Here is a 25,189-nt window from a genome sequence, read left to right as displayed (position 1 = left end):
TCCTTTGTTTCAACAGATAAATAGCTTTAAAGTGATTGTCCGGTTGAAGAAAATCTTTCAATTCCTCTTCTGAATATGATTGGCTCCCCTTCCGCCTCCATTTTTACCACACAGAGAAGAACCACAATAAACGCTCTGGACAAGACAGACTTTTATCTCCTGAAGGTTTCGAGGACACAAAAAATCAATGACATCATTTGGTCGGTTCTTTTTAAGGTGTAGTCATGCATAAACCAGCGTTGGATTAAAACGAGCACCGAGTCTGGAGAGTCTAGGTAAAAGTCTAGTTGAGCAGCTGGAGTGATTCCTGAACAGTAGATTACAAGTACTGCAGTCCACACACACAAAAATTAAATACACTAAAAAAGTTCAACATTGTGGAATGTATTTCATAGTTTTAAATGTTTTTTCATAAAAAAAACAATGTACAAAAAATCAGAGAACATCTCAAATCACCCAGCAAAGATTGAGCTCTTTGCCTGTCGTGTGAACCTGGAAGTTCTCTTTCACTCCAGATGTTCTGGGTCATCGGTGAAAAGATCAGCCAAGTCGGCCACGGTGAGCACAGCGGCCTCCGAGTGCTTCATGGTTGTGCTCGTGTGACTGCAACGGCACGAAACGTCAGCGGAGTGAAACGGTTTCAAACGTGTCCAAAGGTCGTGCAGCTCTCACCTTTTCTCTGCGGTCTTCAGCATGGCCTGCATTCTCTCCTCGATGGTGGATCTGATTAAAAACCTGTGCACAAATGTTGGCCTGGTCGACAGGAAACAGCACGAAAAAAACATTATGGGATTTTAATGACGTGCGAGCGGTTGATGCAGCAGTCGCCCCCCCACCCAGCGTCTTACTTGGTTTGGCCAATCCGGTGGACTCTGCCGATGGCCTGGAGCTCGTGAGCAGGGTTAAGGATGGGCTCCACCAGCAGAACGTGGGTGGCTTCAATGATGTTCAGACCATTGGAGCCCGTGTGGAGAGGAAGCAGCAGGATGTTGATCTTTTCATCATATTTGAAAGAGCTCAGATTTTCCTGGAAGTTTGAAAACAATCCACCAGTTGGACTTGTGAGCTATGAGATTTGCTGATGCAGCTGAGCGAGTTTGAGTTTATTTATTTAAAATAGGGACAGCACATATTAATGAACATATACATGTAAATATCCAAGATTATTACCAACAGCTAATTTCCGTCTTTAGTCCCTTTGGTAGGACGACCTATTTTAGGAAACAACAATGATGTCTTACCTGAAATTTGTGAATGCCATTGATTTGAGAGAACTCCATGTTATTGTCAAACAAGGCCTTAGCGATGATGTCCAGGACGCTCAGCCACTGTCCACGAAGAGAAAAAAGAAATTGGCTCAGATTTTATACCGTCTGCATTAATCTGGGAGCGGGGGTAGTTTATGGTTACCGTGGAGAAGACGAGACACTTGGCCCCAGGGTCAGTCACTTGAATCTTCTTTAGTGTTCTCACTACTGCCTCCACTTTGGTGGAATGGCTTCCCTGAGAGCCACAGGCAAGAAAAATGAGGCTGTTAAAAATGGCCCAACCCCGGTTCAGTTACAATCGATTTCCAAAACGTGATTTACCTTGACAGGTATTTCCTGGTCCTGATTGGACGACTGGGCGGTGAACACGTAGGAGATCTCCGTGTGTGATGTGGTCTGCCTACAAATGGCACACTTGATGGCCCGTCGCCTCGAGCCCACGCTGTACTGCTCCACGATGATGGCAATGCACTCATTGCAGAAGCAGTGGCCACAGGTCAGCACAGCCCACTGGGGAAGAAGGCGAGGTGATGAGAGCGCCATAAAATAAAGATGTGAAAGGTTTTGTTCCATAAATGAGTGGTTATTATTTCACACAGCATCGCAGACAGCACAATTTGAGAATATATAAATCAATAGGAATGTTAAAAATAGCACAATTTAGTTTAAAATGCACTTATTTTAAATGTTGCTACCAGGATTATAATTCATCCTACTATGTGGGTGCACTGACAGCATCACGACACTCACCTCCTGCCCCAGGGGCCGGGCACAGATGGGACACGGCTCTGGGTTCAGACCTCCGGTAGACTTGTCCTGGGACTGCGGAAAAGACAAAGGTTTGTTAACTGGAGCACGATCAGAGTATGGAGACGGGTGCCTGACCGACAAACAGACGTTCTGTGTGTTGTTGCATTTGAAACGTAAATTACCTTCTCCAGATTGGTGAGATAGAGAAACTGACCCAGTTTCTTTTGGAGTTGGGACTTGGCGACGGCCTGATCGTTCAGGAGCTTAACTCTGTTCTGCTCCACCTGGAAGAGATGCAATGAAGCGGAAGTCAAGAATGCAATAAAACTACCGGTAGTTAAAGACCCTGAAACGTTTGACCAACATAAACAAAACTAATGGTGCAATGGCTCTGTGTAGGTGATATTAACTGCTAACGCACAGCAAAGCCTAATTCTCCTTTAACTCACCTCGTGAGGTTCAATAATGTGGGGAAGTTTTGGTTTAGGTTCGTCGGGCAGGCGCACGCGCAGCCTCTCAGTAGCCATACCCAACTCGTCAATGGCCGACACGTGATTTCTTAGCACCATCCAGTATTCATGCAGCACCTATGAAGGGGCAGAAGACATGTTCACTAAAGCCTGAAGTTATATTACAGGATTTCAACCTTGTGGACAGACCTTGTATTCTTTCTTCCAGTTCTCAAACAACTCCATGAAGGTGTTGCCCTCCTCCACCAGCTCTGCTTCCATGCGTTTAGTTTTTGCAAACGACAGGATGGCTTTCAGAGTACGCTCCATCTCGCTGGCCGCCCAGAGCCCTCGGCTGGTGGTGGGAAGTCGGTCGTCCACCAGCCCCTCCTCGTCTTCAATCATTTCTTCAAAAATGGCCGTCTGACCCTTCACTCTACCGACGAGCGTTTTGTCATCAACCATCACGTTTTCAAGCAAACAGCCTTAGAGTCTGCAAAATACTGCTCAACTTACGTGTGGGAGAACAACTTGGACTCATAATCCGTAAAGAGTTCATCAGCTTTGCAGAACACACAACTTAAAAGGGAAGAAAATATGATTAACGGTGTGTTGCGATGAAGATTAAATCCTAAAATGCAGCAATAATGGAGCCTTACTTATTCAAAGGCAGCCTCATGGGCCTGAGGTGGCAAATGGTGGCCTCGTCAATCACCGCCTTCGAGGCTGGACCCTCAAGGCTCTTGACTGCATCTCGGACACTCTTCTGTGATTTGATCAGATCTTGCATCTGTGACGTTAGAAGAAACTGCAGACCGCACGCGTCCCGAAACCTGCAGGAAGCCATATTTGCCATTTCTTTCACTCTCCCTTATGAATCGTTTGTGCAATTGTTTTGGGGGGGACATAAGCAGCTGATTTACTTGTCTGCCATGGAGAGTTTCTGCGCCTGTTGTTTGTAGCTGCACGTCAACTCGTTCTTCACACGCGACACAAGATCGTCATCGTTTGAACACCGGATGGCCTTTTGGATGACATCCAGCCACCAGGGAGCATTCAGCTTTACCTTGAGGACAAGATATTTTAGAAATAGCACTAATTGCCAGCCTGATCAAACCCTAACACTAAAAACTGTTCCTTATGCTCTCAAGTGTCCATTAGGTGACACCCAGTTGTTTTATTTTGGGTCTATTCAATGAAGCAATTAATGAAACATGGTGATATTGTGAAACTAATGAAAAAGAAGAAGCAGTTCTGACTTTGCATTTCAGCTCTTTGATGTTCTGCAGAACAGGCTGCAAGTTCTGGTGGGCATCTGCTACCTCCGAGTCATATTTGGTCATATAGTGCTGCTGCAGCTGCTTCTCCTACGGACAGGAAGAAACAGGCTCGCATCTAATGTTCAAAAGAAATGGCAGATGTAGCATCACAAGAAATGCTTGTCAATCACCTCCTCACTTAGTCGGTCATCTCTGAGCGTTGGCGGGATGCCGGGGTGTTTGGCACTCAGCAGTTCCATCAAATTATGAGTAGCGTGAAGCCTCTGTTTCAACAGAATCATAAACAATGACATTCCAAGTATGCGAAAACAGTTCATCAATGCTCTATTCTTCTGTTCAGCTTTCTCAACAGGCAGCAGCTGTCAGATTTGTAAAAACCCTACAAATGTTAATTAAATGACAGGAATTAGCTTACACACCTGTAAGGAATCCGTTTTCAATCGGCCTTTATGCTCCTCTGATGAGCGAAGTACTTCTCTATACAACTCTGCTGCCTCTAGAAATTCATCTGCATGAGGTAAAGGAAGAGACAATAATTAGTGTCACTGAATGCGTCCATCACATGTGAGGCTGGAGACATTCAAAGTAACATTGTGTTTTTAACCCCCGACATCCACAAAGCATGTCTGTACAAAAACGTGTGAAGAGCTACAAAGATGAGATCATGTCCCGTGTTTTGTTTGAACTGATTCCCATGGGAAAGTGTAAGTCTGTGTGTAAGTGCAGAAGTGGGGATTTATACTTCTGATGATGTGGATTCCAGCCAGGCCGTTGAGTGCACACACTAATTGTCTGTGAGCTTCTTCACACTCCACTCGACATTTCTTCTGCAGGGACTTGAGGAGCTCCTCCATCGTCATGGTGCTGGGGGGAAGGTATGGCAAAGACACTTAACAAGAAAAGCAAGATGCAAATAACATAGAACGGGTCAATTCTACATAAATGCACATGCACCCGGGATGAAAAAACGCTGCTCGGGTCTATTACCGTTGCTGACACACTAATTCTCTGTTTAAGCAACATTGCTAATGAAGTACTGCAGCTGCCTTGAGATAAAGAGCTCTTCGCCTGCCTGTCTGTGAGTGGGATCTACCTTTTCTGAAGGGGCAGGAACTCCCCCCTCACAGCCTGCGGATGGCAGCAGGCCTGACGCAGCCTAAGCAGCGGGCACAGTATGGTGTTGACGGTGCGACGGTCCAGACTGCCGAGCTTCAGGCTCCAGTCAGAGATTTTCCTGAGTTTGACCAGAGCGTCCTGGGAGCAGACCTCATGCTGGCGGTGGTAGAAGTGGCCCTCAACTGGGGAGAATGTCAGCCAGTGTACCTCCTCCGTCTGTGGCGGAATCTGAATCTGGAATAAAACATTTGAACAATTTTGTAAGCTATTGTCTGCAGACCTGAAAGCCAAATGGTTTCCAGGTGCAAATTTTTATTCAAAGACCCCTGAAAACATCTTGTGGATCTTGTTCTACCTGATCAATGACATCCTTCTTAGCTGATCGCCACAACAGCTGAGCAATGACATTGTACAGTGGCTCTGTGTTTCCACGCCGATACGGGCGATAGAGCAGCTGGTCCCACCAGTGTTTGACCCAATACGGGTCAACTCCCAGGAAAAGAACCAGGCCATACACATCTGTACAGAAAACAAAATCAGATTAAACGCCCATATCAGATTGTACATGCCTGAATTATGTGTTTATTTAAACAACACATGTGCACAAGCACGTGTCACCTTCTAGTCCTCTCTGGACAGGGGTGCCACTTACACACCAGCGATTGACAGAAGCAAGACGAAGGGCCATCTCTGCAGCCTGCAGAGGATGGAAGCAAGATGACCTCCCATAAAACAGAAACGAACCAATACTATAGACCAGCCAATGAGCACTGCATTTCTCTTCAACTCACCTTCGCAGTGGGACATTCAACCATCTGAGCCTCGTCCAGACAGATGCGCCACCACTCCACGGCCACCAGGGGGCTGGGTACAGCCATGTAGCGCTTCTGGTTGCGGAATCGGCGCCCATCCTTGCTGTTACTGTGAGGAATATCCACATAGTTGAGTTCCGACCGCAGCACATCGTAAGTAGTGATGACCACATCCTGCTCGGCGAGCATATGTGGCTGGATGAATCCATGCTTCTTCACGCCCTGATAAACCTGAGAGGAAACATCACATGGATCTTATTGAAAACTCACTTTTGCATGCAGAAAAATAAATATATTTCGTATTTCCATGATGATGACAACAACAATTTCATCTCGTATCATACCAACACTCGTAGTGACGATGACCTGATGTGTCGGTTGATCTCTTCCACCCACTGGTGGCAGATGGAGCTCGGGGAGATGATGAGGGTAGCGCCTGTGGAGACGGGTTTCATGGCGACGAGGCAGTGAGGGCAGTAAAAGGGTGTGGTTTCAAGGCTTTCTTCTTTGTAGTTCACACAGCTGGCATGTTGCCATAACTGACAGTTCATACACTGGACACGAGCTTTGTAGTCAACAATGCCCAGTTCACCGCAGATGCACTCAAAGCGATAGTCCTGAGTGTTGAACGGGACAACAGACGCTCTTGTTGGGGTTTCTGAGTCCTTGTGCAAATCCATCTGAGGGGCCTCTTTTGGTGCATCATCCGTGTTGATTATGTCCGGGATATCTGCTGCCTTCTTAGATGCAGACGTGTCCAATATGTCTGCAAACTCATCGGCTTTCTCATGTTTGCTTGGATCACATTCCTCCTTTGGTTCCCCCTCTGTTGGTGTCTGATCAGCTGACACGTGAGAGTATAGATCACTTTCATTTTCAGTAAAAGAGTTCTGCATGGCTGTTTCCGCCTTCTCTTTAGCTCGTCTCTGAAACATTTTCCTTGGCGGGCTCTCTGTGCTTTTGTAGTTCTAACAAAATGAACACAAATATTACAACCGACTCAATTTTGCATATCAAACATTTACGTATGAAGCCGCATTTTCTTACAAACTTGGACGCTTCTGCCAACATCTTCTTTGTTTCTTTGTAGTTCTTTCCCAGCCTAAAGGACCCAGCCAGGCCTCGCCCTTTCACCTGTTCCACCAGGCCTTCACTGATCAGCTTGGCCAGGGTCTTCCTGATGTGGGTGCGGTTTTTAAAGAGGTCATAGCCGTATGTGGATCGGATGTAGCTGAAGATGGCATTGACCGAGGTTCCTTTTCCAGTCCTCATCTCCTTTATTGCAGCAAGGAGCATGAGTCGTACAGCTATAGGGAATAAAATAAAATGTATGTAAATCAGGAGCCAATGATAAAGGGGATGTGTAGAAAAGTGTGAGGGGTTTACTCGGGTATGATGTTTTCATTTTAGGGACTTTAGGCACTTCCACCTTACAGCTCACTTTCTTACTTTCAAGGGGAGGAGGAGGTACGAAGTAATTTACAGATTTCCCCTACAAGAACAAAAATGTAAAGATTTTGACAGTAGAAGAGTTATTAGTTCAATGTGCTTCACTAAAATGCATATAGATTTAAATTTAACTTTCTTCTGATCCTCACCACAGGCAGCGTGAGGACCTCCAGCTCCAGGTCCTGTCGAGTGTGACACAGGATAAGAGAAAGGACTTCCACTGTCTTTCCTAGCCCCATCTCGTCAGCCAAGATCCCACCGGGCCACTCTGCACCCACCAGAGGAAACTCTCGAATTAAGCTGAAAATAAGCAATATAAAAATAGAGCCAAGTGTGTTCGACGGTGTCTTGCTAATATGAGCAGAGTCCAGCTCTTACCAGCCAGTAAAAGGGTTGTAGAACAACTTTTTGCCACATAAAGTGATCAACTCCCGCCACAGGAAATGAAGAGTTTGTTCTGTAGAAGTGGTTTAAAAAGAGTCAGAAACTGAGAAAACTGCACGTCTGGATTTTAAAACAAAGTCAGTACCTTTTGGTGAGATGTTACGGGATTTCTCTCTTCTCAGCATCCAGTTGACAGCCTGGCTCTGATAGGGTCTGAGAATGGGAATGAGAGCTTTGTGCTGGACATCATACGTCATTTCTTGGGTGTCTCTCTGGTGGACATGTCTCACATAATCATAAAGCTCTTCAATATTTTGCCTCTCCAGGTCAGTGTCACATTCCTCCTCATCATTCTCTACAACTTCTACAAGGGAAAACCAGGAAAGCAGGAAATAGGAAATCAATCCTATATTTAGGAGCCTGGATTAAAGCTAAATATGAGGAGCAGACACTTACCAGGGATAATGAAGTCATAGAAATACTCCATTAACTTCTGCATTAACTGATTTGCTTTCTTTAGTCGGACACTTCCCTCGCTGAGGAAATCAGGCTTGCCAAGCCCAGGTTCCAGCACATAAATCCCCACCTGCCAGGTTAAAACAAACATCAATTGATAATAAAAAAAGTCTATTTTAAAAGTAAATGGGATATGTGCTTAAAGAGTCACATTAATCATTTCAATATAAATTCTAAATTCTACAATATCCTACCCTGACAGCCCCATCTTTTGCCTGGTGACAGAGTTGCACCACCCTCCTTTTCTGCATCCAGTCAAGGTCCTCCAGTGGGACAATACTGAAGCTACACTCCACTGTGCAAGAGTCTTCATCGGTCTTCCCCTCCAGCCCTAAATCCTCACAGCTGCAGTAACTAAGGTACAGCTGTGCTCCCATTCTGTGGAGGACAAAAGCCCTCTGTTCACAGTCAGACGGGATCCAGGCTGGATGGATGCTGAACTCCCCAATGAGTGCTTTCCAGACGTGGCCCAGCTTCAAAGCAGGTGCCACAGTAAGGTCCAGGGAGGCTGGGGCAGGTGCACCATCTGATGATGCACAAGGGAGTTCTTCAGGAAACTGAACAGAAGTGTCGCAGGCAGCCTTGGTGGCAAAGAGAAAGGAGCTGTGAGAAGGACTAAGAGAAATAATTGAGCAGGTGGGGATCTGGTCATCTTCCTGGATCGCTTCAGACTTTCGGTCGTCCAGCATGTTCCAGTTCAACTTCTTCTTCTGTTCTTCATCCACCCTCACAGGGGGTGCCCTCTTTCTCCGGGTACTCATGACTACCTTCTGTGTGGATAAAAACAAATACAAAGTATAATTTTTCAAGGAAAGGTAGATGGTGATACATCTAAATGTTTAGTCCTCAAAGTATTGGATCTATTCATGTCTGTGTGTACTAGCAGTAACATGTTAGTAAATCTCTTTATCAAAATGAACACACTAATCACAAAAAATATTCAGGTTAAATTCAATTCATTAAGTTTAAAAAGATGCTGTGGAAACAAGATAATGATTAGATATGATAAAGATGCACGTTTCTCAAAAATTCCGTTATGAAATACTATAAAGCTGCGTTTCCATGCATTTGCTTCCAATAATGCTTTATGTAGGCATATTCATGTCGTTATTGGATTATTCCTTAGAAACTACAATAGGAAGTTCAGCTTTAATTGCTTAGCACACAAGGAAAAAGCTAATGTCTTTGGATAACACAGGCGAACATTAATGATGCGACCAATCTAACGAAATAAGTTTATCTGCACGTTGGCTATTATTTCCCTTACGCAAAAAAATGCTCTTTATTTTGGGTTACTAGTTTTGTCGAGGAGCAGATCCCCAATGTCTGATAATAGATACACAATGAAATCACCAATAGGCTGCGTGTTTAATGTCTGACAACAATCATTGGGAAATTGAAACAAAACTTTGAAATGTGTTTACTTTTCGAGGCCCCGGCAAAGAAGTCTGGTTTCTACTGCTGCATCTGAAGTCTTACATCGCCCCAAGAGCCTGACAGACCCGAGTTACCGTCCACCAAAACAGACTGTGAGCCGACAGCAGCGGCGCAGTCCGCCATCTTTAAACAGCGGAAGTGACGACAGAGCCTGCGCATGACCTAAAGCATATTGTAAAACTTACGCATTCAAAAAGTTACGCAAATGAAGACCTAGTATGGACAAAATGATTAATTTTAAAGCCACGGGGAAATCTATCGAATTCATTTTCGTCTGGATTTATATTACACAAGTTATTTTTTTCATTCCACGATATCAAGTCTCACCTTCTTGTGCATTGATTTGATTTGTACTGAGAACTATTATGTTAGTGTGAACATCCAGCAAGAATGTTTATGCAAATCCTGTTTTTTAAGTGTAAAAATGGACATGTGCACGTCACCCAAAAGCTGCTATCCCATGGAAAATCTACTAGGTCGGCAGTTCAGGTTTTATTTATGGAGTTCCAGCTCAAATTGCAGATATTAGTTTAAGCAACTCACATCTCAGCCACACGATGGCAGCAGATCATCATGTCTCAGGCGCCTCTGGTCTGTCACGGACAGGTATGTGAAGTTTGACCAGACTTGCAGGTAACCTCAAATCAACATAGGTTTATTATCATTATTTCAGCTTTTTTCGCTACATTTCTGCCTTGCGCCGCCCGTAAATATTTGTACTTGTATTACGCATCCTCCTCGTACGTTACATCAAAATGCCATAAACGCACCCAACCATCCTTCCAAGGACCATGGCATCAAATCAGGGGCACTGCAGTGAGTGTGACCCGCTTACAGAATGCAGTGAGGAAGAGGAGATGAAGGAGGCACCTCAGAATCAGTGCAGAGAGAGAGAGAAACGTCGAGAGAGGGGGATGAGAGTTGCACTGTGTTTTTCACGGCTGAAGAGCTGCAGGAAAGACGCAAACACGCCATGCAGGTAGGTAAAGTGATGGGAGACGTTGCAGGCTCAAGAGTCCGACTTAATATTTCAGATTCCTTAACACCTTCTAATATTCAGGCTGCTTCTGTCATAAGCTCCCCTTTCTCTTTTAATTAAGACGTATGTGCATGACGATGTTGAAAATATATTTTCAATGTAAGGCTGCGATTTTTATGTACTTATCTGTTTAATAAACATTTGCATGTAAATATGCAAGATCATGGCCGGTGGCTAATTTCCGTTTTTAATCCCGTTCCGTTTTTTAATTGTTTAAAAACGGAATTTTTTTAACAATAACCATAACAACAATAAAAGTACACTGAAAATTAAGGTCTACAGCCAAGAAGCTACAGTCGCTAACATTTTTGGAAACGAAACACGTCCCGGAGTCTTTTTGTGGAGCGTTCAGGGGTGAAAGTTGAGGGAACGGTCACAGTCTAATTGAACTGATATCAGCTAATAAAAGAAACGACTTTCTGCTGCTAAAGGTCCAGGTTTTTTTAGTGTCCTGAATGCTTCTCATCACCAGACTTTTCACTTCTCTTCTACGCAAAAAAATATCAGGATTTAAACAACAGAGTAAAAGCTTCATATATGAAAAATATATTCCTCTCAAATGTTCAGCAAATGCCTGAAAGCTCGTTATTAAAACATTAGTTACAGCTCGAGTTTTTGTTGGGGACTCATTTTTCATATCCTACAGGGGGATTACACTGCAGAAGAGCAGAAAATGGATTGATAGACCGCAATTATGACCAAGCGGACATGATTCTGACTTCAGCACCTTTGCCACAATATCGAATATGATCCCTCTGACTGCCGTCATCATTTTATACTCGCCTGTTTTACTGTTCGAGGCATTTGCTTTGTCTAAAGGCAAGTATGAGAGGTCAGTGGTGCCCAGTTCTGCCTCCCGCCTGGTGGCCAGGATGGACGGGGACATCCTAATCGGAGCGCTCTTCTCTGTTCACCACCAGCCTTCTGCTGAGAAGGTCGCAGAGAGGAAGTGCGGGGAAATCCGTGAGCAGTATGGCATCCAAAGGGTGGAGGCCATGTTCCACACCCTGGATCGGATTAACTCAGATCCGTACCTTTTGCCCAACATCACTCTGGGCTGTGAGATCAGGGACTCCTGCTGGCACTCCTCGGTGGCTCTGGAGCAGAGCATTGAGTTCATACGGGACTCTCTCATCTCCATCCGAGAAGACAGCGGGGGCTCCCGATGGTGCATCGAGGGGGAGCCCTCCAGTCAGCCGCCACCGACCAAGAAGCCCATCGTGGGGGTCATCGGGCCCGGCTCGAGTTCAGTGGCCATTCAAGTTCAGAACCTCCTGCAGCTGTTCAACATCCCTCAGATCGCCTATTCTGCAACCAGCATCGACCTCAGCGACAAGACGCTGTTTAAGTACTTCCTCAGGGTGGTGCCCTCCGACACTCTCCAGGCCAGGGCCCTGCTGGACATCATCAAACGATACAACTGGACCTACGTGTCAGCCGTGCACACAGAGGGTAAGACGCCAGCTTCCTAATTGAATAACTTTGAAAACAAAAATCTTCCCTTCAATGACTCAGCAGTTCTGTCTGAATGAATGAGCAGATTCCATCCTGTGCGGCAGCAAATGAAAAGCATGAAAACACACAAAAAACAACAGAACTTCTGCACTGATCTTTAACTCGGTTTTTGTGCATTATTACGATCGTTGTTCGGGCTTAAAAATGACAGGCTTCCATGCTGTTTTCACAGCATTAGCAGAAGCTGGGATCTCCTTTGTGACGCCCATGGACACCACATTAGCATAAATAGAGGGCAATATCAGAGGGAAAGAGGGAGACGGTCCCTTGATCATTTCTGAAGCCTAGTTTTATGCATCAAAGCCCCAAAACACAAAGTCTTCTTCAGAATTTCCACTTTTTTGTTTTACACTTGTCTTTCCTTTTCCTCCACAGAGTTGACATGTATATTAGATCTTTAGCTCCTGTCAGTGGAATTAAACTGTTGACTGACGGCAGGATATGAGTTCCTACTTTCCCTGTTAATTATGTATGTATTGAACTGTTGAGCTTCTAGCGTCGGCTGTTTAAAGACTGTTTTAGAGCTTTTGAATGGCGAACGATGATGAATCCAGCTCTTCAACATAAACGACTGCATTTGTTTAGCTCTTCAACAAAGTGTAGGTAAATAGATGATATACTGTAGACATGGAAACACGAGAACTTTCACACCCACATGAGCGTAATTTCTGCTAATTGCAACCATAAAGAAGAAATGCTTGCGGATGATGCTACGCTCACTAGGTTGTACCTGTGGTGTAACTGCATTCATAACCATGTTTTTATATTGTCACCCATGTGAATAATTTCCCCTGATCAGGTACGTTCCCGTTTTTCTTCAGAGGTCGTACAAATCATCGATTCTTAGCAAAGAATCAATCAGTCAAACAGAGATGTGATAACAAAAGTTATGAACAGCCCTGTTTTCTTCAGGGAACTATGGCGAGAGCGGGATGGAGGTGTTTAAGGAGCTCGCCTCGCAGGACGGCTTCTGCGTCGCTCACTCGGACAAGATCTACAGCAACGCTGGGGAGAAGCACTTTGACAGGCTGCTGAGGAAACTGCGCGAACGTCTGCCTAAAGCGCGAGTGGTCGTCTGCTTCTGCGAAGGCATGACGGTCCGAGGCCTGCTGATGGCCATGAGGCGGCTCGGCGTAGCCGGAGAGTTCCTCCTAATTGGCAGGTTTGTTTCCCCAGAGAGGATCTTCGTGTTTGGATGAAAAAGCAGACAAGGTTTCAAAGATGGAGCGATGAGGAGTAAATATCTTCGCCCTGTCAGTTATCTGAGCTGGAGCCTTTTCCATTGTTTGTTTTTCTCCACAAAAATGATCAGCTTACTTTCTTCTGAATGGATATTATCAAAAGATTCACAGGAATTATTAAATTAGTATATCTGTTAAGATTAAGTATGTTCTTTCTGCAGATTATCACATGTTCATCCAAATTGTCTCCAGGCACGTTACAGAAACCCAGGGTCTGACCCCTTAATGACCCCTTTAACGGAACGAACCCTTGAGCAGGAGCAGGTTATATGGGAGGTGGGGTGGGGGGGGGGACTGTTCTGCTGATTGCCGGCTGGGCAGAGAATGAGGAGAAGGCAGAAGTCAGATGGAGAGAACAGACATCAATCACGCGCATCCATGAGTTACAATATGCTATCAATAGAGATGAGTGGGGTCAGAGGTCAGCAGGTCAGCACACAGCTATGAGGTCGGCGATACTTGTAGATGGATGCAGAGCAATATAGCTAAGATAGTAGATAGTATAATTAGACAACCCTGTTCTAAATATGATAATTAGAGTACAATTCAGGAATAAACTCCTCGCATGCTCTTTTCCCTAGTATATATACTGGTTAAAAATGAAAGATGAACGTTGACATTCTAATATACAACCACGCTCAAGATAGATGGAAGTTCATGTGGAACCCAAATCTATTTTTCTCTTCAGGGAGAACAGTTCCAGTGAAAGCAGAAGACGCTTTGAGTCAGGCCGGGCGATGAATAATGCATCTACGCAGCGAGCTTTCCTGCTCTCTGTCAGATCACAGGCGGTATGGGGGGGGGGGGGGGGGGTAATACGGGACAGCACCTCCAGCACAAGCTGGGGAACACGGAGCAGCCAGCATCAAAGCCGATATCAGCGCTTAAACCAGACACGTCTCAGCTCACCTCCCGTCCCGTTCGGATCCACCTGAAACCATCAAAGCGGCTCATTTTTGTGCGGCCTGAAAAAGAAACTTTTCACTTCCTGAGTTGTGTGCAGACACTAAGGGCCTTTTGGAGCCTAAACATGCTCTCGTCCTTCCGGGTTCATTCATCAATCTCCATGGAAAGATGATGGCAGGGGTTCAGAACGGCGGGCCTGTGTGTGTGTGTTTTCTGGGTCAAGAAGACAACTTCAAAGGAAAATGTCTTCCAGAGCAGTGCAGTGAGTGAACGTGTGTGTTCTGTGCATTAGGCTGACTCAACCCAGCCCTTCACAATTCTACCTCCAACCTTATTGCTTCCACCTGCAAAACCCATTGTGAATGTGTAGAGCACGTGCACGTTGACGTCAGAGCGGCAGGTTTTTGGCGCTGGGAGAGCTTCACTGGTGGAGGTGTGATGCTGAGAAGCAGATGGTCAGGTACCGTCACACTAGACCGCCATTGTCCACTCCGCCTTGAAGCGGCGGCCAGGCTAAACGTGTCACCGGCTTCGCCTTTGGGAAATCTATTTTGAGGCCTGGCGCAGGTTGTTGTGAGCTGCTGTCCATTGCTTTTGCCCCAGATTCGTTTTTTTGTCTGTGCCCTGTTGAAAGAAAAGCTCATTTGGCGGCATTTAAATAGCAAAAGCTACAGATTTAGTCGGTCTCACTTTTGGCAGGGCCATGTTAAAATAGCACCGAATGCCTCAGCTAAAAGCCATGAGCATGCTGAGACAGACATTTACAGATTAGCATTCACCTGTATAACAAGGCAAGAGAGTTAGTTTGGATAAGACATGTTTTAATCTGCAGAATGAGAGTAAACCACACTTCAGAATAAGCATCAGAACCAAGAAATTCTTTCAAGTACTGTTTTTGCTATCGGAGAAACATTCAAGGGACTGACATCAAAATTTAAGCAAATCGGAGTGATTAAGGCGACGCCTCTGCCTGATAAAGACTTACAGCATCCCATAAGGCCCCATCAACCTGATTTGTAGTGTGAAATTTTGGTAAACATTTTGGTTAAAAAAAAACAGGAACTGCGAGCTATAAATATGACCAGTAAAGATAGAGAACCACACCGAGACAGTTTGGGTCCTTTGGGAGAAGCTTGGTGGCGAGAGCTCGCTCCTCTCCAACACAGATTGCGCTGCAACACAACTAATCTGTGAACTCTCGCTGGACTTGTGATTATGTCAAGGAGACCGGCTCTTTTCTTCCTTTTCTCTCAGCGAGGAGTCCGTGGCCCTCAGCAGGAAGGCTTAAAGGGAAACAAAGTCAGGGCAGCAGAAGGTCCCTGCAGGATTCAGGCTCAGGCTCATTACAGGGCTGCGCATATTTAGCCTCAAATGGAACAAATTTCGTCACCTCCAAATTGTAGCAAAGCATCCTCGGAGTGAGTGTTTGTTGCCTCTCTTAGGAGAAATCGTACGGTCCTTTTTCCGTGTAAAGGGGCTCAAAAATGACATCTAGGAAACCTCTCAGCTAATACTCGAGCCCATAATCCCGGAGTTAGGAGAAGCCAATTTTAGAGGCTCTCATGTATTAACATCCCATTTACATTTGAAAGCCTCTCTGACAAATCAGCTTCAATTTGGAGGGATGTAACAGATGTAGAAACACTTTTTGATGCTGGGAAAAGGGGAAGAAAAGCAGCAACCCAAACATGTGAGAAAACTGTCGCCCTCTCCGCAGCGACGGCTGGGCGGACCGAGTGGAGGTGGTGGAGGGGTACGAGCAGGAGGCCGTGGGGGGCATCACCGTGAAGCTGCAGTCCGAAGAGGTCTCCTCCTTTGACGACTACTTCCTGAAGCTCCGGCTCCGCACCAACGCCCGCAACCCGTGGTTTCCCGAGTTCTGGCAGCACCGCTTTCAGTGCCGCCTCCCCGGACACCCGCAAGAAAACCTGAATTATGCACGAAACTGCTCAGGTAGCTGCTTTCATTCCTTCAGTCTTCACATGCGCGTGTCCGTTTGAACTGTTCCGACGCGTCAGAGGACGACACCCAAGCCCCCACAAACTGGAACAGGCTCTTCCATTATGGATGGCACTGCCAGCGGGGGGCAGCCTCCCGTAACCAGTCCAGTAACGTTTCTTTCATATTGTTTATTTCCGTGGCACATGGCTGTGCAGAGGATGATGCTCTAGGTAAATGGAATGCTTTCGCTCATTGAAACACTGCTCAACAAGCATGTTTCCCCAAAGATTCTTCAACACGCCACTTATTATTTCAGAAACTATATTTACGTTTTCTGACTCAGTTCGTTCCAGCGTTTATCAGGCGAAAAGAACCTTTTCAAACCAATTCCCTGGTGAACGTAAATATAAGCCCACGCATGCTGCAACTATCGAAGGCTTTTTTTTTTTTACATTTTTTTGAAATTTTCGTTTCACTTCTTTCAGGTTATTCCACCATTTTAGTTTTGACACATTCAATTTACAAAACTTTGTTTTCAGTTGGACACATCCCTCAAGCTTTGATTTCTCCTTTAGTGCAATATTTTAAGGTCTCTCTCGTGTTATTACCTTTCACCTCATCGGTGGAGATATTGTTTGCTGTCTTCTATTGTTTTTATTATTTTTTTCATATTTGTATTATATTCTTTGGTATAGAACTCCAAGACGGTGAGTGAAACTTCTATATGGAACCAACACTGCTCCTCACTTTGGGAATATACATAGAGGTTGACTGATATTAAGATTTAAAGCGTTGCTCAACTATTATGTATTCACAAATATGTTATTAATCTCAGTAAACCTCTAATATATAAAGCTATTGGGGTGTTTTTTTAAACTTCAGTGAGAAACCGATGAATCACTTTCATCCTGTGCTCTGAAACCATTTTTGGTCTTTTGAAACAGCCCAATAACGTTTGAATGAGATGGTGCTTAAGCTGCATGTAGCCACAGAGAAACGGATGCCGTTTTGATGGCATTAGTATAAATTAGCTCATATTGGGAGGTGGGGGATTCGGTCATTGTGCGGACGACAGTAGGTCCTCTGCTTGCATGCTGGCATCGCATCACTTCATCACAACTGAAACTCACACGGCTCAGGCGAGGCGCTGGTAAACTAGGTCATCACCAGCAGCTCCCATCGGATGCTCAACCAGCTGCTAGCCAGAACATGCGCTACGCTCAGGCGAAGATCTCCTCTAAGTCATGTTTTAACTACTGTTTACTGGATTGTTTCAGTGAAGCGGAGGTCACCAGCGAGACACAAAGCTCGTCACGCTCAACATGACATGATTGTATGCTGAGAGTGAAGCCTGTACACAGCCTGCAGACTCCCTCAGACACTTTTTATTTAGCTTTTTAAATCTGCAGCTACAGCTAGACAACATAAACTTGCCTTTGCTATAATGCAGAATTGAGAATTACTGCTATGGTTTCATTTGTAATGTTCTAAAGGGGTCTGAATATGTTGATTTTGAGTTTCAGGGATCCACGCTATGCTAAAATTCACCGGATTCACTGATTTAAATGACAAAGATCAAGATGCATCAAGCATTGTGCTGAAATAACATGTTCACACGGAGCAACTCGATTACTTCGCATCTAGCTTGCATTACAATGAACTGATAGCGTGTGCTTGTTTCTATCCAACTTTTTTTACATTTTGTGTCATTCGGTTGTTGCGCATGAAGGCAACAGATACTTTGAGTCATTTATTTCTCCCCTAGGAGACTTTAGTACCAGCCCTCAGTACTTCCTGCCTCATAAATGCAGGAATGGCTTGACTTGCCATGGTAACAAGGTTTCTCTGAAGCCATTTACTGAGGTTTCCAGCTGTCTTAAAGCTGTCTCCTACAGAGACAAACCACTTCTTCCCACACAGAGAGAATAAGTGGAAGATTTGCAAGCACCCTATCACTCCCTTGTAACGCGCCACACCTTGCTGGACACCTGATGCGTAGATGTAGGACCTGCTATTGCTTGCAGCACTGGTGCACCCCTCCGTTAAGGTTTTAACGGCAACCACCCACAACACGCCTCCTCACCGTCCTCTCGTGTGCGAACAGGTTATGAAAGTCTGGAGGACAATTATGTTCAAGACAGCAAGATGGGCTTTGTCATCAACGCCATCTACGCCATGGCCCACGGGCTGCACGACATGCACACTTACCTCTGCCCCGGGCATGAGGGCCTGTGTGAAAATATGAAGCCTGTGGATGGCAGCCACTTGCTGGATTTTCTTCTCAAGACAAGCTTCACTGGAGTTTCCGGAGAGGACATATGGTTCGACGAGAATGGCGACTCTCCTGGAAGGTGACTTCACAGTGCACATATGAGGCGTTAGGTCAGATTAGGCTACATTTAAATACAGCATTGGAATATTATGAGCTGGCAGCAATGGCGGAACCTGGGTGGGATATGTCTTTCTCTAAATCGCGTCCTCTTGTCCAATCTTAGATACGAGATCATGAACTTCCAGCACGTGGCGCCTGGCGTCTATGACTACATCAACATCGGCTCCTGGCACGAGGGCGTGCTCAGTCTGGATGAAGACATGATTCAGATGAACCGCAGTGACATGGTCCGCTCTGTCTGCAGCGAGCCCTGCTCCAAAGGCGAGATCAAGGTGAGGGGACAATCAGGTTTCTTACAACAGAGTGTCATTTTCCTCCGCTAATAAAATCGATATTTCACAGCAGTTCAGGGCCCTGACTCACTGCTAATAATATGCTGAGCACAGGTCAGATTCCCTGAGGAGAAAGTGACGACATTTGTTTCACTCAGGTTATCAGGAAGGGAGAAGTGAGCTGCTGCTGGATCTGCACCGCCTGCAAAGACAACGAGTATGTCCAGGACGAGTTCACGTGCAAGGCCTGTGAGCTGGGATGGTGGCCTGACAGAGAGCTGGAAGGTACCCGCAGAACGTTCCCTGAGCATCCAGCGAACATCATCGTGCTCATATTTATCATTCCTGTTGCAGCTAGAGCTGCAGCCTCATTATTCACACTTTACCCTCATGTCTTTAGCTTTTGGGCCGCTTCGCTTTTATTTGTTTGCCCTGCAGTTTGTCCTAGTTTGCAAACATTTTTTTCTTGAGCTATTTCACTCTTCTGTTCTACTTCAAATGCGTTCCCATGACACCCGAGAGCTATTCATCACCTTCACCTTTCATCTCCCACCAGCACCACCCTCTTCACTTTTGCCCACAAAAAGCGTTCTTTGCTGCTCAAAGCCACTCCTGTTGTTTCATAACCACAGCAATACTGAATCCAGTGGAGATGAAAAGAAATATCAATTAGACATTGAAAGGGCCTCCAGCAGAGGAGATTTAATTTGGATGCATGAAAAATGCGACAGTTTACCTTGCTAGCGTGCTCCCCATCCTCTCAGCTGGCTGCATCTCAGTCTGACCATAGCTGAGTAGAAAACATCTATTTATAGCTGAACTAAAAACCTACTTTTAGCCATTTCTTTAGGTAAAATGTAACTCTTATTAGAATATCCTTTGATTTTGAAAAATCTGCCCCTCTCAAGTCCACTAACCCAAAACCTCCATAAGCCGCTTTTGGAGGACTGTCTGTTGATATTTTCCCTTCCTCCTAGGCTGTGAGCTGATCCCAGTGCGCTACCTGGAATGGAGCAATCCCGAGTCCATTATCCAGGTGGTTTTTTCCTGCCTGGGCATCCTGGTCACGTCATTCGTTGCCTTCATCTTCGTCCTGTATCGAGACACACCTGTGGTCAAGTCCTCCAGTCGGGAGCTCTGCTACATCATCCTCGCTGGAATCTTCCTGGGCTATATTTGTCCCTTCACCCTCATCGCCCGCCCCACTGTAGCTTCCTGCTACCTCCAGAGGCTCCTCGTGGGGCTCTCCGCTGCCATGTGCTACTCCGCCCTTGTCACCAAAACCAATCGCATCGCTCGTATTCTGGCAGGCAGCAAAAAGAAGATTTGCACCAGGAAACCGAGGTTCATGAGCGCCTGGGCTCAGGTGGTCATCGCCTTCATCCTGATCAGTCTACAGCTCAGTCTGGAGGTCACCCTCATCGTCCTGGAGCCTCCTGAACCCATCAAATCGCACCCCAGCATAAGAGAGGTTTTCCTCATTTGCAACACCAGCAACATGGGCGTCGTGGCGCCGCTCGGATACAACGGCCTGCTTATAATGAGCTGCACCTACTACGCCTTCAAGACGCGCAATGTACCTGCCAACTTTAACGAAGCCAAATACATCGCCTTTACCATGTACACCACGTGCATCATCTGGCTGGCCTTCGTTCCCATCTACTTTGGCAGCAACTACAAGATCATCACAACATCTTTTTCCGTGAGCCTCAGTGTGACCGTAGCCTTGGGCTGCATGTTCACGCCAAAGATGTACATCATCCTCGCCAAGCCGGAACGGAACGTGCGCAGCGCGTTCACCACGTCGGACGCCGTGCGCATGCACGTCGGCGATGGGAAAATCGCCTGCCGGAGCAACAGCCTGCTGAACATGTTCAAGAGGAAGAAGAACAGTGGAAACGGCAGGTAGGTTCATTAATTGCAGACATCAGTCCTGCTCCTGAGGCACCTCGGGGATGCTGGTTTGACTGTAATTCCCTCTCAAAGGGGACCCAGTTGTCTGAACTGTATTCACTTCCATAAGGACACCTGTTGTCTGACAGATGTAGGTTAGTGCCCAATGCACACAGCCATTTCAACCTTTGATTAACCCTCTGGTCTGACAGTAAAATTAAAACTAGCATCTCTGTGTGCTGAGGGACAGCACGTGCCACGGTATTAAATGGCTTTCTGCCGGATTCCGTGAGCATCATTGGTTTTTTTACAATTTTTTCTTGTATGAACCTGAGATGCTGTTTTTGATGCTGGTTTTCCCGGGTTCCTACAGTAACTGCCGTCTTTATTTCGTTCGTAGTTCTAATGGAAAGTCTGTGTCATGGTCTGAACCAGGTGCAAGACATCCTCCAAAAGGGGATCACATGTGGCACAGACTGTCAGTGCATGTGAAGAGACAGGAGGCAGGTTCCAATCAGATGGCTGTCATCAAACCCTTAACTAACACCTACCAAAACAGGCTGGAGTTCTCGAATCTCAGCACTAAGACTCTGTACAACGTGGCCGAGGAGGACGAGAGCGAAAGCGTCAGGTATAATCCCCCTGCCACTCCCCCCAGGATGGCGCACCAGCCATTCCCTGGCCGTGTGCCGCTGAAAGACGCGATCGAGGAGGTGGAGCTCTACGCCTCCGAGCGTCTTCCGCCCAATACCCAACAGGTGATGGCGGATGGGCCGCAGGGGGAGGTGGCAGTGAATTTCCGTGGTGACGTCCCTGAGTTTAGCGTGCCTGAGACTTTGAGCTTGCCTGCGTACCACCAGGCCCACCTCATCCAGCAGGAGCCAGTCCTGCCCATCCACCTCCATTCTTACAGCCAGGAGCACACGTCCCCTCTGCAGGAGGAGCTGGAGAACGAGCAGTTTGGCCTCCTTCAGGGCTACATGTATAACAACAACCTCATTCACGATGAGGAGGACACGGCTGAAGCCAGATCAGCCATGGAGGACTCTCTGGCTCTGATGCCTCCTTCCCCCTTTCGCGACTGCACCTGTCCCCCAGCGAGCCCCTTTTCCAATTCCCCATTGTCCGAGTCCATTTTGTGCGGCCCCCCAAATGTGTCGTACACCTCCGTCATCCTCGGGGATTTCAAACAAAGCTCCTCGACCCTGTAAAGGCGCTCAATCAACACACCTCACCGAAGCTGCGCCGCACCAGAGGGGATAGGAGAGGACTCATTCTGTAGGCTGACAAGTTCCTGTGATTTATAGCTTTTTCATGACGCAAGCTGCCCCGCTTTAGGATTCCTTCTGATGTTCTGAAAATAGTGAGAGAAACTGCAAAATATAAGCGTATATTTAACAAACATGCTAAGATGAGCTTTTAACATTTGTGCAGAAGTTGGCGTTTGTATGTATAATGAATAATAGATTTCTTTTAAGCATTCAGGTGGAATAACATGCTGTTTCAAATGGAGACACTGGAAACGATTTAAAACTAACTTTTATTTGTCTGTATGTAGAGATTCAGGCTGGGTATTTAATCCTCTCAGTAAACAAAAGAGGATTTGTAGTTGTTGCATTTCTTTTCCTGAGGAGAGCTGCACACTGAGTAGAAAACTAGCTTAATTTAGCGCAGTTAGAAAACTGGGAAAGGGTCCCAGCTCACCCGTCTCCGTCCAACAAATGCCATTTTCACACTCCTGATAAAACCTGTTTGTTTGTGAGATTCAGCGGTGCTAGTTTGGACCTCAGAGGAAAAACAAAGGAGCACTTTTGCCGAATGCTGCAGCATTGCGATAAAAAATCTTGGGAAAGATCAATCAAAAAGCAGACTTTTGGGTCCATAAACTCCTGCCAGGACCACGAATGTAGAGAAAGGAAGAGTCAGATTTATGTCAGATTTTTCCATTTTTCCAACATTTATCTGAATTTCTCTGGTCCTCAAATCATTTCAGCGGTCCTCTAACCTAGTTTTGTACAGACATCTTTTATAATTAGACATCTTTCATAATGGTAAAGTATTTATTTGAGTGTACGATAAACATAATGCACATGTTTGTGATTGTGTTAATATTAATACAGTCATATTATTAGAGGAAATCTTACTAGGTATGTTTTTCTGTGACTGATGTTGTAAACCAATTAATGTTCTAAATATTACAATCTTTAGAGTCTACAGAAACTGTATATATGTGACAAAGTGCTTTTATTACACGTCGTACTCTGAATAAGCTACCTGCAGTTTGATATGTGACCAGTATCAGTTATTTAACGTGTTTCCCTGCAGTAAACAAAGGTGTTTTTTCTGCATTTGACTGTTACTGTGGGTCTCATTTCCTGCCTCGTTCACTTTTATAACTCCAAAGGTTAAACATTTATGGTTTATGGGAATGTAAAATGGGAATGAGCGGTGAGGGAAGCTGGATTTTAAACTGGAGCAGTGAAGATCATTACTGTCCATGCCTGTCAGAAGATGACGGAAGCCTCATCTGCATCGTGGAAGGAGAAGCTCTTCAAGGTTTTAGTCATCGGAGATCTCGGTGTGGGGAAGAGCAGCGTCATCCTTCAGTATGTGAAGAAATGCTTCATGGAAAAGTACAAAGCCTCCATTGGAGTTGATTTTGCTCTAAAAACAATTGAATGGGATCCTCAGACTCTGGTCAGACTGCAGTTCTGGGACATCGCAGGTGAGTGTTGACAAAAGTAAGCTTAAGCTACAGGAGATTAGACACAACATGAGAGGTTATTGATGTCTCACAAGGGCAGGAGAGGTTTAGGAAGATGTCTCGGGTCTACTACAAAGGCGCAATGGGAGCACTGGTGGTCTTTGACATCACAAACAGCTCCACTCTGGAGGCTGCATCAGAGTGGAAGGAGGACCTGGACAGCAACGTCTGTCTCCACAGCGGACACCTGCTCCCCGCCGTCCTGCTGGCCAACAAATGTGACGGAGAAGGAAGAGACAGAGGAGACCCGTCCTGGCTGGACGGCTTCTGTGAGAAGAACGGCTTCAGCGGCTGGTTTGAGACTTCAGCTAAGGTGTGTATATAATGATGCTCATCTACAGGTTTTTTTTCCTGTATTTTAATCAAATATTAAAATATACTGATATTTTAAGTATGTATTTTCCTGCTTATTTCACATTCTGAGGAAAGTTACATATTTATCATGTGACCCAGAACTGGCCTTTTACTGTAGCTGCACTAGGCTGCTCATAAAAAGTGTTCAAATATTAACATGAAGAAACCATTTGCCGCCAGGGTTTTGAGCTCAGCCACCGCGTGCCCAAAGCTTTAAATCACACATCCTCCTCCCTCTTTGTAGGACAACATCAATATTGATGAGGCAGTCCACTTCCTCGTCCAACAAATGATGCTGCTGGACGGTGGCTTGTCCGGTGAAGAGGAGCAGCGGGACAGAATCCCAATGAGGAGGGCGTCAGAGGACGGTCCGTGCCGGGAGGTGTGCTGCTGAGGACCAAGGCTGTCGGGCTGAGGGCCAAAAGCAGCTGTCTTAGCATGACTTTTTAGTGGGTACAGATCTTAAATTTACCAGCGAATTTTTTGTCAGGTTAAATTCTGCAGGGGTGCAAATGTATGACTACAATCTATGAAAGACCCAAGAGGGGCTTGGAAATAAACCGCGTGCAAAAATCAAGACGTGCTTGTCTATAAACATGTTCAAAATCATTAAAATCACTCTCTGTTCCTCTTCTCTTATGCAACCCGCGCATAACATTATCTGTTTATGACTTGACAGTGACGCCTAAGTGCTGCCGCCCAGCTTGATGTGGCCAACAGGAGAGAGAAGCTCTCAGCTTGACCTGATTTTGATGGAGGAAAGAAATGGGAAAATGCGCCGCAGCGCCACCTGCACACGCTCCACCCAGAGATGGGTTTAGCGAGCGATGCCGGGACAAACCGGCGAGGAACAGAGAAGGACAGCAGACACGATGATCCCAGTCCTTCTTTGGGGTGACGGCATTTTCCGATGCTACATTGCACATTTTTTAATTGACAGTGAGGGCGGCTGTAGCAGAGCTGGAGCTCTTTCAGTCATCTCAGGTCATAATGTTGCTCTTTTTAGTTCATTATTGTTAGTTCTGTCCATTTCTCTACATGATTATTACATTTATTATGATTTGCTGCATCAGTTTGTATAGCACACCTGTGTCTGGGAGGATTTAGAACCATAAGGTGCAACATTCAGACCTGCAACCATCTTTAATCAATGTCATCTTCTGCCCTTGATGAGCGTCCTGGGGACTGTGCTACATCCTGCCAAGTGACACCTTGTGCAGCAGCTTTTATTCCAATTTGGACCCCATCCTGATAAAGTAAATCTGACTTTACAAGTCTAAATCCAAACACTGTATTAGCGTTTAAACACAACGACGGTCAAGAGAATAGCCAGCAAGGTAGTTCACCTGAAGTTGCAACCTTGCCTTGGAGTAAGTCAGGGAAATAAGACACAACGGCTAAATCTGGATCT

At 45.7% G+C, this 25,189-nt stretch overlaps 3 protein-coding genes across 9 annotated transcripts; 2 read left to right on the top strand and 1 right to left on the bottom strand.

Annotated features, from left to right (window-relative positions):
* Positions 1-136: 136 nt before the first annotated feature.
* On the bottom strand, positions 137-9,590 carry shprh (SNF2 histone linker PHD RING helicase). Of its 3 annotated transcripts, XM_057058510.1 has the most exons (30): positions 9,449-9,590; positions 8,219-8,794; positions 7,965-8,094; positions 7,654-7,872; positions 7,503-7,581; positions 7,274-7,424; positions 7,062-7,167; positions 6,723-6,982; positions 6,020-6,643; positions 5,655-5,906; positions 5,482-5,560; positions 5,219-5,382; positions 4,841-5,097; positions 4,490-4,611; positions 4,167-4,255; positions 3,918-4,010; positions 3,727-3,834; positions 3,391-3,533; positions 3,127-3,300; positions 2,984-3,046; positions 2,678-2,903; positions 2,468-2,605; positions 2,201-2,302; positions 2,019-2,090; positions 1,590-1,778; positions 1,411-1,503; positions 1,242-1,328; positions 849-1,027; positions 673-753; positions 137-603 (listed from the first exon to the last, which is right to left on the bottom strand). In XM_057058510.1, the coding sequence occupies exons 2-30, from the start codon at positions 8,783-8,785 to the stop codon at positions 507-509; spliced, it is 4,944 nt and encodes a 1,647-aa protein (XP_056914490.1). In that variant the 5' UTR covers positions 8,786-8,794; positions 9,449-9,590; the 3' UTR covers positions 137-506. The 3 variants fall into 3 exon arrangements, with proteins under 3 accessions (XP_056914490.1, XP_056914491.1, XP_056914492.1); XM_057058511.1 differs by lacking the exons at positions 7,965-8,094; positions 8,219-8,794; positions 9,449-9,590 and having other exon boundaries at positions 7,654-7,721; positions 7,799-7,872; XM_057058512.1 differs by lacking the exons at positions 7,965-8,094; positions 8,219-8,794; positions 9,449-9,590 and having other exon boundaries at positions 7,274-7,392; positions 7,654-7,721; positions 7,799-7,872.
* A 663-nt stretch (positions 9,591-10,253) lies between these two features.
* grm1b (glutamate receptor, metabotropic 1b) lies at positions 10,254-23,008 on the top strand. 5 transcript variants are annotated; one of them, XM_057058533.1, is made up of 11 exons: positions 10,254-10,440; positions 11,147-11,952; positions 12,928-13,177; positions 15,880-16,115; positions 16,319-16,333; positions 16,799-16,810; positions 18,208-18,454; positions 18,599-18,767; positions 18,926-19,052; positions 19,745-20,672; positions 21,096-21,339. In XM_057058533.1, exons 2-11 carry the CDS (start codon positions 11,247-11,249, stop codon positions 21,202-21,204), a joined length of 2,799 nt encoding a protein of 932 aa, XP_056914513.1. In that variant the 5' UTR covers positions 10,254-10,440; positions 11,147-11,246; the 3' UTR covers positions 21,205-21,339. The 5 variants fall into 5 exon arrangements, with proteins under 5 accessions (XP_056914513.1, XP_056914509.1, XP_056914511.1 ...); XM_057058529.1 differs by having other exon boundaries at positions 10,259-10,440; positions 21,061-23,008; XM_057058531.1 differs by lacking the exon at positions 16,319-16,333 and having other exon boundaries at positions 10,259-10,440; positions 21,061-23,008.
* Positions 23,009-23,171: 163 nt separating this feature from the next.
* rab32b (RAB32b, member RAS oncogene family) lies at positions 23,172-24,355 on the top strand. The gene is made up of 3 exons (XM_057011563.1): positions 23,172-23,385; positions 23,460-23,737; positions 24,023-24,355. The coding sequence occupies exons 1-3, from the start codon at positions 23,172-23,174 to the stop codon at positions 24,170-24,172; spliced, it is 642 nt and encodes a 213-aa protein (XP_056867543.1). The 3' UTR covers positions 24,173-24,355.
* The last annotated feature ends 834 nt before the right edge of the window (positions 24,356-25,189 follow it).

The sequence above is a fragment of the Takifugu flavidus genome, chromosome 16 (assembly GCF_003711565.1).
Source record: "Takifugu flavidus isolate HTHZ2018 chromosome 16, ASM371156v2, whole genome shotgun sequence".
In the NCBI taxonomy this organism is placed as follows: Eukaryota; Metazoa; Chordata; class Actinopteri; order Tetraodontiformes; family Tetraodontidae; genus Takifugu; species Takifugu flavidus.
This window is presented reverse-complemented; position numbering and strand designations above follow the sequence as displayed.

Coding starts and splice junctions, on each gene's coding strand:
- shprh (XM_057058510.1), bottom strand. CDS start 8,785: ATGAGTACCCGGAGAAAGAGGGCACCCCCTGTGAGGGTGGATGAAGAA. Junction 5,907..6,019: donor CATCGTCACTACGAGTGTTG/GTATGATACGAG, acceptor GTTTCCTCTCAG/GTTTATCAGGGCGTGAAGAA. Junction 5,098..5,218: donor AGAAGGATGTCATTGATCAG/GTAGAACAAGAT, acceptor GTTTTATTCCAG/ATTCAGATTCCGCCACAGAC.
- grm1b (XM_057058529.1), top strand. CDS start 11,247: ATGATCCCTCTGACTGCCGTCATCATTTTATACTCGCCTGTTTTACTG. Junction 19,053..19,744: donor GCCTGACAGAGAGCTGGAAG/GTACCCGCAGAA, acceptor CCTTCCTCCTAG/GCTGTGAGCTGATCCCAGTG. Junction 20,673..21,060: donor AAGAACAGTGGAAACGGCAG/GTAGGTTCATTA, acceptor TTTCGTTCGTAG/TTCTAATGGAAAGTCTGTGT.
- rab32b (XM_057011563.1), top strand. CDS start 23,172: ATGACGGAAGCCTCATCTGCATCGTGGAAGGAGAAGCTCTTCAAGGTT. Junction 23,386..23,459: donor GCAGTTCTGGGACATCGCAG/GTGAGTGTTGAC, acceptor ATGTCTCACAAG/GGCAGGAGAGGTTTAGGAAG. Junction 23,738..24,022: donor GGTTTGAGACTTCAGCTAAG/GTGTGTATATAA, acceptor CCCTCTTTGTAG/GACAACATCAATATTGATGA.